This window comes from Portunus trituberculatus, chromosome 48, assembly GCF_017591435.1.
Source record: "Portunus trituberculatus isolate SZX2019 chromosome 48, ASM1759143v1, whole genome shotgun sequence".
In the NCBI taxonomy this organism is placed as follows: domain Eukaryota; kingdom Metazoa; phylum Arthropoda; class Malacostraca; order Decapoda; family Portunidae; genus Portunus; species Portunus trituberculatus.
In genome coordinates, this window is record NC_059302.1 from 2,253,425 (window position 1) to 2,265,924 (window position 12,500).

Consider the following 12,500-nt stretch of genomic DNA (forward strand, 5'->3'; position numbering starts at 1 on the left):
GGTGAACAGGGGCTACACGTGAAAGAAGACACACCCAAATATCTCCACCCGGCAGGGGAATTCAACCCCGGTCCTCTGGCTTGTGTGTGTGTGTGTGTGTGTGTGTGTGTGTGTGTGTTATCTTACTATACCCCTCTCGTGAGAATGATGTAGGATAGCATTTTATAGAGTAGACTGTAGAACAATACATAAGTTATGGAAGAGAACATCTTACTATAAATATTTTTGTAGTCTGACCGTCATGTTGATGTGTTTATTCTTCGACTGTTAGACAAACAGAACAACCACGAATACGTTGTGAGCGAGTCAAGGTAAGCTTCAGATGTCGCCAGAATGTATCATAACAAGCACAAGGACAGAGAGCAGGTGGTGTTCAGAGAATTATGATACCAACAGTCATATTCAAAACACACTACTCTCTCACCACGACTATTTTCTAAGGCCACAGAGATGACTGGTCGTATTTTGAAAATAATATTTTTTTCAGTAACTCAAAAATCACATTAAATTGTCACGACTGCTAAAACACCATGAAAAACCGTGTATCTTTAACTAGAACCTAAAATAGTGGAAGTGCGGCGTGGAAGTGTTTTAGAGTAGGAACTCAAGAACGAACCCTGTTGAATATAACGACAGTAACTGCTGAACTATCCGCCACTACTACCAATATGCTTCATCATGATTTGAGATGCTAGTTATTTTTTTTTTCCTTCCATTCACGATCTATACAAGCAGCAGTCAATCATTCAAGTTTCCGCATTACATAAGTGTTCCAAGCTGAGTGTTATTTGGGTGGTATGACTTGTTTAATGATGAGCTTTACCACGACCGATGTTTTGAAGCGCTCTCAGTTCTCATTACGATTATCTTCAAAGGAAATAAAAATAGTAAATTGTTATCTCGCGGATGTTTTCTTTCTGTTAGCCATCATGATAATACTGATGACGCGGCGCCTTCTCTGTTTAGATCAATAATTATATTTTCTTTGTTCATTTATAACTAGAATCACGAAAACCTTATCAAAGTCCCAATAATCTCCACTAGAAGGTATTTTCTCAGTTAGCCATCATGATAACACTGATGACGCGGCGCCTTCTCTATTGAGATCAATAATTCTATTTTCTCTTGTTCACTTATAACTAGAATCAGGAAAATCTCATTGAAAGTCACAGTAACTTCCACTTGAGCACGTTCCTTTCCAAATCACAACAGTATTCACAACGGTATTCACCTCAGACAGCAGCCGAAGGAGGAGAAATGAGTCACACCCACACCAGTCCATACAGAAGACCTTGGTGCTCGCAGTCCAGTTGCAATTTCAGCCACGTGTCCCTGGAACAAGAGGAATACGAATTACCTGTCAAGTCTGTGATGTAAGGTTTGATTTTATGGATTATTTCAGCAACAATTATCTCAGTTGACCTTAGGGAGTGTGTAGTGAGGTGAGCTTTCGAATTGAACCAAATCTAACTTACTCTACCACACAAAAAGATAAGTGAAACTATCTGAATATCGTGAATCGGCTTATGTGTGTTAAGTATTCTTGAAGGAGCGACATCTTATCCATGATGAAACTGATATTTTCTTGGATGAATGAACCATGAATTGTGATGAAGTAAGTCTTACAATAATAATTCCTTGAGGCACGAGTTTACAGGCGACCACATCATGTGCAAGAATACTCACTTGATGTTTGTGGATTGTATTCCTTAACACTTTAGCGTCGAATCTCAACTCTATTCAAAGGGCTATAAACAAATTACACTGGTTTTCAGGATGTTTTTACGGATCTAGCCACAGATTAACAATATTTATGAATTATCAAGTAAAGGAACATTCTTAAGGATCAGACACAGCATCTCTGAGGTCTTTAAAAACAATCGTGGTGAGAGAGCAGAGCGTTTCTGAATAAGGAGATATGATTCACACATCAACAAGCGAAAGGAAACAAACCATACTGTATTTCAAAACAAGAGGAAGCAGCGAAACATTCTCACACCAAACGTTTCAAGAGAAAAGGAAACAACGAAACATTTGTCAGTCTTAAGCAATTTAGAAACATTATGAGCCTCTTTCACCAAACAAGGACGAGAGGGAAGATAAGACGGAAAAGTTGATGGCCTCGTCCAACTGCCGCCCATAAAACAGAACACGGTGCTTCTTCCTCCCTCCGTCTTTCTTCTTCCCATCTCCTTTCCTTCTTCCTCCCTCACACCTCTCACACAAGAGGAAGGAAGCCATTTCAGTTTAAAGAATTACGGTCTACTGCTGGAAGGAATGACGAGCGAGAAGAGTAACGAAGAGAGGAGAGGAGAGAGAGAGAAGAAAACCAGGGAAAAAGAGAAGAGAAAGAAAAAGTAGTAGTAGTAGTAGTAGTAGTAGTAGTAGTAGTAGTAGTAGCAGCAGCAGTAGCAGTAGCAGCAGCAGCAGCAGCAGCAGCAGCAGCAGCAGCAGTAGCAGTAGTAGTAGTAGTAGTAGTAGTAGTAGTAGTAGTAGTAGCAGCAGCAGCAGTAACAGTAGCAGTAGCAATAGTAGTTTACACAGTTGTGAAAGAAATTAGAACTGATTGAGATCCGAATCAGCACGCCTGTACGAGTATAATGAATTACCTGGTATGTAAGGCGTAATTATTTCATCCCCTCCCTCACTCTCTCTCTCTCTCTCTCTCTCTCTCTTGTGGTGTGTGTGTGTGTGTGTGTGTGTGTGTGTGTGTGTGTGTGTGTGTGTGTGTGTGTGGAAAGTATGACACTGACTCAACTCGGGAAGATATACGGTGTTGTTCTTGACAGAAAAGAGAGAGAGAGAGAGAGAGAGAGAGAGAGAGAGAGAGAGAGAGAGAGAGAGAGAGAGAGAGAGAGAGAGAGAGAGAGAGAGAGAGAGAGAGAGAGAGAGAGAGAGAAAGGGGAAAGAAAACAGAAAGGAGATTCTGTGAACACCATCCACTAATCTTTCATTTACCTTGTTTAAGTAAACAGAGGTCTTTCCAAAGAGAGGGGGAAATACGGAGGGAGGGAAAGGAGAGGAGATAAGGGAGGAAAACAAGAGAAAGAGGAGATTCTATGAACAACATCCACTAATCTCTCATTTACCTCATTTACGTAAACAGAGACCTGTCCAGAGAGAGAGAGAGAGAGAGAGAGAGAGAGAGAGAGAGAGAGAGAGAGAGGAGAGGGAGGTGATAAAGGAGAGAAAACAGAAAGGAGATTTTGTGAACAACATCCACTAATCTTTCATTTATCTCGTTTAAGTAAACATAGGCCTTTCCAGAGAGAGAGAGAGAGAGAGAGAGAGAGAGAGAGAGAGAGAGAGAGACGAACAATTCACACTATTACTCTCAGCCATCCAATCGCAGTGACAAGAAAAAAAAACCACACGTCACTTCCACTCGCATTTTATTGGCGAGACAAAAACAACAATAAAAATACACGCTGGTATTCTACAAGAAGACACTTCAGTAGAAAAATGCCAAACCACATATTCTCTCCTGGTTTCCCTTAATATACAAACATTCATACAAAAATAATGCCATGTGTCTCGCAGCCGGATGTGTATAATAAAAAAAGAAAAGGTGCTGATTGATAACTTCCTGTTACACAAAAGCAAAATCGAAATAAAAAGCAATGAATCGCCCGCCATTCCTACACAGCATGAATAACAATAATATTTCTTATACAAAAGCAAAATAAAATCTATTAAAAATCTGACTCTCTCCCGTCCACGTGCCATGAGGAATAACCTAACCTAACCTAGCCTAACCTAACCTAACCTAACCTCCCTCGTACGATGAGGAATAATAAAAGTATAAAAAAGCAGTAAAAAGTACTCGTGGAACAAAAATACGGTGGAATAGAACAAAATCTACAAGTACTGAAGAAAAGGGAAGGTCATGCAGCACACTGTGTCCGTAGAATAGAAAGAAAACAAAAATATCATAAAGAATAAGTAGAAGAAAAATTAAATGGTATCGAAGTTCAATAATAAAAAGAATACTTGTACAAAGCAGTCTTATAAAAAAAAAAAAAAATAATGTAAGCAAGACAATGACGGAAGAAAAATAAACTACAATGACAAAGCTATGAAAAGTCCACAATAATAATAAAAGCAAACAAGACGCTAATGTACTGTAGGAAACATTAAGTGCTGTCCCATAACACAACCTTCACGGTCTACGAGTCAGACTTATTGCAGGGAAAAAGAGGTAATGCTATTAAATAATTATACAATATTGTCGACCCTACTAAGGAGGCGGAAACACACTTCACTGCTACCTTTCATCACGAGACACGGATAAATTGTTGACTTATGAGACGTGTATGAAAGGCACGACAAAGGCCTTTCTATCTTGCAGTAATTCATTCTCTATTCTCTCTCTCTCTCTCTCTCTTGCTCGCTCTCACTCTCACTCTCTCTCGAAACAGGAAGCCGCAAACTCACAACAAAACAGGGGTTCTTTTTTTTTTTTTTATTGTCAAGTACCAGGCGAGATAACCTCCATTTTAACACTCACACCTTCTCTCTCGCTCTTTTGCTCTCTCTCGCTGACATGCAATCTCGTCATCACCACACTACACAACACTGCACTAATTATACAAATATACCACGTACACCACTCACCTAACTGTGCCCCGCCTCCACACACATACACTCTCACACTCACAGCTGCATATCACTATTACAATTACAAAGTACAAGTTAATCAAATATACTCAAGAATAAATAGAGAGGAACCATAAACTACATCTACGAGAGAACCAAATTTGCTACAGGTTTCTTTTTATTCATTTATATTTTTCTTGGTTTACTTTAGCGCATTATAATTCAAGTTGCTAATTACAACTCAAACATTACAACCTTCAGTACCATACCGTCCGTTTGACTTTACCCTGTACATCACTAGAGGATTGTATTAACCGTGTGGTGATGTGTTTTGTACTGAAGAGGTTTGAAAAAAAAAAAAAAAGGTTTGGTGACTCCTCCATAATTATATTTATTTACTACTCTGACAACTGGTGACTATTTGAGGCTTGGAAACTGTCAGTAGTTGTAAATATTTCCAGACATTGACAACCATATAAAAATACTAAAAACAAAAGAGTAACGTGGGGTGTTGTGAGGGTGCTGAGTGGAAAATACAGTAAGAAAATAACTCACTTCTACCTTAGTACAAAAAAATATATATATATATAATGAGCGTCACAATTCGAAAAACTTGACTTGATTCAGTATGACGACACAAGGTTGCAATACTGAGACTCCTCTGGTGTGTGCGTGCACTAAAAGCAGGAATAATGAAAGTTGGCACAAATATTAAAAATGTTTGCCTTAAGTTGTTGTAAAAAGGAAGTGTTGAAGCACGAGAAAAAAAAAATGATATGTACCTGCCGTGGGCACACATTTTATAACAAGACCACTTCATGGTTGATATGTACAAGCACCTCACTACCTTGAACTATAATGCGCGCACACTTCTGTTTCCGCTTATATATCCTTCCTTCCTTCCTTTATTCACTCAATCTCCCTCGAACTGAATACAAACGAGACAACCACGGCAACACACACACATTAACTCATACACGAGAGAAAGACGCACAAAAACACGCGACCACCACAACACAAGCTAACCCACAAGTCCAGCTGGAGCAAGATTGCAAGTTCCAATAAGATAACCTTGAATCTTCCCCCAGCGAGGCCAACCGCTCCCCGCCATCTGAACCTCACGTGTTGGACTCTCTCGCCAGTACTAACGTAAAGATTGGCGGAGAGCATCCATCGCAGACCCACCAACGTGCACTAGGGTGTTATAACACGCTGCAGGCTGTGATAAGAGGCTGTGATTTTACATTCACGCTCTGCTGTTCGCTGCAAACTGTACGGTACACAGGCGGTCGGTGGTAACAAACACGTACCTTTGAATGTTTATGCCAACTCCCATTTATGCACTTTTTTTTCTTCATTCTCATTCTCTCAGTCAACCTCACATCTACTCTACTTTACTTTCCTTTCCTTTCCTCTCAGTGCATCCATCACTATTCTCCTCTCCTCTCTGTCGATCCATCACTACTTTCCTCTCCTTTCAGTGCATCTTATCACTATTTTTTATTCATTATTTTCTATCAACCATCCATAAAATTGAGCGCGATAAAAAGCATGAAACTGAACATGACTGCCGACCATTGTTTTCTTTATGGCGTCTACTAAACCTTCTCACTCCGCTGGTTCGTCGCTTCGGAATTCCCTTCACAACTCTGCTTTCACTGCACTGCTGACGTGACTCTCGTGCCGATGGAAAAAGAAAATCGGTAACCCTGCTTGTGCATTATCACAAACTCACTAACTCAAAACTTTGGTCATATCACCGCACTTAATAATTATACTTAATTTATCTGAAGCAATAAAGTATTAGACAATTGAAGTAAACGTTTATAATTGTTGGGCGTTAGCTTATACGAGGCATTTTTTTTTTTTTTCAGGCTCGTACTGTAGATAGAAAGTCAATTCTGTCAGACAAGGCCACTCCAGCACATGTGATTTAGTTATGCACCAGACAGCTTGCCTGATGCCTCGTAGCTTGTTAATATGAAGGTGGTAAGGTATTCGTGATATCTTACGGCGAGTCGCCACTGATATAAGACACCTGAGGTTAGAAAAGAGGTCAGTGTGGCGATAACATCAATGCTGACTTTTCCTAGCACGATGGACCAACCATTCTCGTAGCTCACATGGCCGTGCCGCTCACACAATACATAGCCAGAACTAAATATTCACCTCCACGCACTGCGGTAGACGACTTGTGCGCCTTAATAATGTCCTTCGGCTGGAACTGCACTTTTAGTACGTAATACACATGAAAGAATTTAATGGAAACAAAAAAAAGGTTGTCCAAGAACACTTGCAAGACCATCGTTGACTGAACTCTGTATATTAATGCATAACACTAAAATATTCGATTTGTCTGAATACATGACCATAACGTCTACATGACAGGTAGGGCGGATGCAAACAGAGGTATACATCCACGGACGCAAGACTCTCACTCTCAGTCAACACGGACCAACAGGATGTCTCACCTGAGAGGATGTCGACATGATCTCAGCGGTGAACCACAGACTCCTGCCAGGACCGGACAGGTGTCAGTGGTACCTGGCGGCTCTACAAGGGCACGGTACTATGTGCTGGCTGACGCATTCACTCACACCTGCATCCGGCCCACGGTTACCGCAGAGACTAACCCATTGTTCACGAGACCCGAAAACCGCGACCATGGTCAAAAGACCTTTCGAGACAAACGAGGCAATTCTTGAATCAGTCTCAAAATGTACCTGTACTCAAGTTTTAAGGGGACTGAAGGCATTAGTACAAGGTAACCACTGGAAACCATTCAGGCATGCCATATACGGGTAAGACGTGGGATCGGTTCATGTGGTTAATTACGCAAGACTTGGCATAAAACTACCGATGCAACCGCCCTACCTCTCAGCCAGCCCGCCAACCAGCCAGGCAGTGGGAAGCAACACAGACCCCCAGCATGCCTTCCTCTACGACTTTGACGCTACAGAATGATCCATAAACACTGTATGTTCCATCAGCACTGCATGTTTGGCTCACCCATCACAACTGGCCTGGCCGACAGTCTCACGTCTCACGTCCATCAATAAATAACACAACGCGGCACTACTCTTCCTTTCCTTCTTCCTCCTCGTACGTCAGCCCATCAAATCATAGAAAACGGTGACGCACAGTGACGTCACGCGGCGGGTAGCGTGAAGCAACCCCGGTGCTCCGAGTAAATGCACTATTAAGCGTCCTCAGAGGAAAACTGATAATGCTGGCGGCAAGCTTCACCTGTTGCAAGCAGCTCAGGATATAGGATACGACATCAGCACCTTCGTAAAACTTCCTTGCCGCAACGTCCTATGAATTGACCTAATTCAAGAGGGAGGTTTCAAAACATTTGTCCCTATCTTTTGGCTAATTCTATCGGCTCTTTAAGGAGGCTGGTGACTGAGTGGGCCTTTTTTCTTTAATTTTTGTTGCCCTTGGCCAGTCCTCCTCTTACATAAAAGATATGAAAATGATTGCTTAACTTCCTATCAAATATAAAACATTCTGAATACTAAAATATTAAAAATAACAATCCTACGGTCTGGTCCCTCGCAGTCTTGGCCACATTAAATGACGGGAAGTATCAACACTGACCTTACTTCTTACACTTCTTACACTCCGCTTCAGCGTCCACTTTCTCCTCACACCCGCACGTGTTCTTATCCGCCACTGATAAAACACTAAGCACCACATAAAACACAGTGTAAAATACTACGTAAATCCATTTCCTTTCAATAAAAAGAATCAGAATGCCATCATAAATATTCCAACACCTCACACTGTATGTCGCTTTGTATAAGGATTAAAACCCACTTAAAAAAAAAAGTTTTCTCCTTACCACTATGGCAAGGTGCATGACTCCGCACATCACCTCTATCACAACACTGTACAATGTACACCACCTTCCTCGCACCGCCCGCGACGACCACACCACACCACACCTGGGAGGGTGGTCACCAGCCCACCGTCCTCCCAGACTTATTACTTAAAGAAAATGAAAGTTTTTAAAAGTTGTTTGTGGTCATGAAACGCCGCGGATGGTGAGCTGCCGCAACACAGCTACCAGCATCACTGACTAGTGCTGGTGGCTGTGGCCGTGGCTGTGGTTGTGGCTGTGACTGTGGCCGTGGCCGTGGCTGTGGCCTGGCCATGGCTGTGGCCGTGGTGATCGTCATCAAAACTTTCGGTGATGGCGGCCATTGTGGTGGCCGAAGAGGGTTGAGCAGGACCGTGGCTGTGGCCGTGGCCGCCGCTGCCACCGTGGCTGTGCCCACCGAAGGCTTCCAGGGAAGCCATGGCACTGAAGCCCAGCAGCACGAAGAGGAACTTGAGAAGCCGCCCACCAGGACGCCCACGCTCACGCTCCAACACCTGGCAGTGACGAGGCCATAGGTTCATCAGTCACAAGAAAGAAAATACCTGTCACACACGCACACGCACCCAAACCCACACACCCACACACACAATGAAAACAACTATGAAGAACTAGCAAATAATGAACTAATTGTGTGTTAATTTACCTCGAAGAAGGTGACGTAAAGGATGGTGCCTCCAGCCAGACCCTGCAGGACGGTCACGGTCAGGAGGTGACTGCTTGTGTCAGCCGCCAAGTTCTCAGTCACAAGAATCCCGAACGCGACCCCCAAGGGAGACACTAGGGCGAAGACCACCATGTAAATCACCATAACACCCGCTGACGTGCCGCTGGCCAGGAGCTCCAGACCCATGCAGAAGGCGATGACGAACTTGTGGGCTGAGATGGCACCCAGGAGATACCACACGTCCACCTCTCGCACCTGTAGCCCCACTGCCAGACCCTGTGTGGACGGAAGAGGGGGTGGTGTAATGAATGAGGAAGAGAAAATGTAGTAGCAAGAGTAATGATGATGGGAACAGTACAGTAGTGGCAGTATAGGCAAACGCACTCACCTCAAATACAGAGTGGAAAGAGAGCGCGAGAATGACGAGCAGAGAGCGCAGGTTGGATGCAATACTCTTGTTGCCCAGGCGACTGATGGCCATGTGGGAATGGCCGTGACCGTGTCCGTGATCGTGGCTGTGCCCGACGCCTTTCTGCATAACATGCTTATCCGGTCGGTGCTCCAAATCGGGCGTCGCTACCTTTCCGTTGGTCAAGGGCGGGGCAGACGCATTCTACAAAGAGAATTACATCTGTCGATTACTACTTTTTACAGGAGCCACTTTCCCTCAAATATCAAGGTTCCTAAGTAAGCCAACGTGCATGTCATTGTGAACTTCAGATATGTGTCAATTTCTCTGTCTTTTTCCGCACCTGAGAAGAGGAGAGAATGGTTTCCTTGAGTGAGGGGTTCCAGGCGGTAGCGTCCAGATCTCCCGCGAACACTGGATTGTCCACACCAGAGGACCACTTTGACTTGGGTCCCATCACCTTTGACGTCTCGCCGCTCACGGAGTACACAGAACACCGGCTGGAGTTCTGCTAAGTAAGAAGAACGAAAGATGTTTATACAATACAAGTAGAAGAAAGACAGATGAAAATAAGCTAAAGGAGCACAGAAGACGTTAAGGAAACGATAATTATATATAGGAAAAGAAAAATATTACACAATAACTTACAGCAGAACATGGAAAGAAGGTATCAAGGGTACAGAAATTACTAAATACACTGAGATACAGATGTACAGAAAGAATAATGAAAACGATGACTGAAACTAGTTACAAAGTTGTGAGTCACCAAGGAACACCTGGAGAAAGGAAACACCTGTAAGTGACGTATTGATATGAATAATTAACAAGCCAGAATGATTTATTATGATTTCTAGAGTGAAGGGGAGGGATGTGGCAACTACGATGTGTACACATGTGGGAAAACTTTCCTTCCGAGACAAAAAAAAAATGTTACTCGCAAGTTTTTATTGTAATGTGAATGTAAGAAGACAGTCGTGGAGGAGAAAGCGACAGTGCAGAGAACAATGTCATGCCAACAACACGATAGACTAAGGTAAAACCAATCACACTTCTCCCTTTACCAATAATGTAAAGTCACAATTATCATTATCCCTGCGGAACTTTTAAGGAAGACAAAAACAGAAGATCATCCAAACAGAAAAATGAAGTAAAAATGAAAGAAATATATATAAAGAAAAAAATAATAAACACCTAAAACACGAAATAACTTACGCAAAAAAAAAAAAATAAACAAATAGTAAAAACCTCAAAAACAGAAAATTAAAAATGTCACGAAACCAACCATCTCTCTCTCTCTCTCTCTCTCTCTCTCTCTCTCTCTCTCTCTCTCTCTCTCTCTCTCTCTCTCTCTCCCTCTCCCATCTCCTCTCCCTCTCCCATCTCCTCCCCTCTCCCCATCCCTCTCCCTCCCATCTCCTCTCCCATCTCTCTCTCTCTCTCTCTCTCTCTCTCTCTCTCTCTCTCTCTCTCTCTCTCTCTCTCTCTCTCTCTCTCTCTCTCTCTCTCTCTCTCTCTCTCTCTCATCTCTCTCTCTCTCTCTCTCTCTCTCTCTCTCTCTCTCTCTCTCTCTCTCTCTCTCTCTCTCTCTCTCTCTCTCTCTCTCTCTCTCTCTCTCTCTCTCTCTCTCTCTCTCTCTCTCTCTCTCTCTCTCTACATCATTAAGAAACCCCAAGGCCACGCACACCTGTTGGGAAGACTCACTTGGTTCCCATCCTGCCCCTCCCTCCCGGCTGTCTCGGGCTGGCTGGGACCCACGCTGTTGTTGTTGTTGTTATTGTAATGGATGTGGTGCGGGGCGGAGGAACTCTCTTCTTCTATGGCTGCGGCGAGTTTGGTGAGTTTCTTCCTCTGCTGAATGTCCCGCCTGAAGAAAACCTGCCGAGCATGAAGTAAGCAGGGAATGAGTCAATGATAGTCAATTACGTAGTATAAAAAAAGAATAGATTAAGTAAATCGAATACGAAAACATGTCAAGAGTAAGCAAAAAGGAGCAAAATAATAAATGTTTCGTGTTTCTTCCCCTACTGAATGTCCTGCTGTCGAGAATGAAGTAAGCAGAGAATGAGTACAGAACATTCAAATAGTATAATAAAAACGTAATTAAATAGGAAAATATGTCTAGAGTAAGCAGAAAAGTTAAATTAATAGTCAATCAAAGTAAGAGGCGATGAATAAGAAAATGTGAAGAACAAACAAACAGGTGTAAATTAATACTATATAAATCACGAAGTAAATTAAATAAAGAGGGGAGAATAATTAATGAATAAGAAAAGATATCAATTGAGTTAGCAGAGAAGAAAAATGATAGTTAATAATGAAGCAAGTGGAAGTAAAGAAGGAATGAGGAAATAATAAATCAATAAATAAGTGAAGAAGAGTAAATTTAGTCAATACAGGAAAATGTCAGGAGTAAATTGCCAGCAAATAAAAAAATAAAGTAACGCATATTAAGTCACAGATGACGTAAATTAACAGAAGAAAATAAGACACAGATAGAAAGGGAGTATGAATCTAATAATAAATAATAAACCCTGACGAAAAATTAAACAAGGAAGGGAAAATTAATAAAGAAAATATGAAACACTCAGGTAAGCAGGAAGAACAGAAAAGAACACCACATTTATAAACAAGGAAATTCGGTAAAAGTAAGTACGAAGGAACAAAGAACCGGTCGACGAAAAGGAAATCTGTCGAAAATAAGACAAGGAAGAGAAAATTGTTAAGATGACAAGTAGGAAAATAATATAAAGACTGTAAAGGAAATTCCCAATGAACAAATCCAGAAAGACAAAACTGTTATGGATAGAAAAAAAAAATCAATAACTTGTATAGAATAGAAAAAGAATATTCGCGTATCTGTACTAAAGGAAAAGCCAAAAAAAAAAAAATTAATGATAAATAGATCAATAGGTAAATCTGTAAATGTTATGGAAATAATGCTAAAATAA

At 41.8% G+C, this 12,500-nt stretch overlaps 1 protein-coding gene across 3 annotated transcripts in view; it reads right to left on the reverse strand.

The window, feature by feature from the left end:
- Positions 1 to 3,375: 3,375 nt before the first annotated feature.
- LOC123498529 (protein zntC-like) overlaps positions 3,376 to 12,500 on the reverse strand; it is an 18,107-nt gene continuing 8,982 nt past the window's right edge. For 2 of the 3 annotated variants that reach the window (XM_045245702.1, XM_045245703.1), the window contains exons 3-7: positions 11,254 to 11,427; positions 9,896 to 10,063; positions 9,532 to 9,756; positions 9,123 to 9,419; positions 3,376 to 8,973 (exon numbers count right to left, since the gene is read on the reverse strand). In XM_045245702.1, coding sequence (XP_045101637.1) covers positions 8,671 to 8,973; positions 9,123 to 9,419; positions 9,532 to 9,756; positions 9,896 to 10,063; positions 11,254 to 11,427 — 1,167 coding nt within the window. In that variant the 3' untranslated portion in view covers positions 3,376 to 8,670. The remainder of the gene's footprint in view (positions 8,974 to 9,122; positions 9,420 to 9,531; positions 9,757 to 9,895; positions 10,064 to 11,253; positions 11,428 to 12,500) is intronic. The other variant, XM_045245704.1, reaches the window with a different exon arrangement.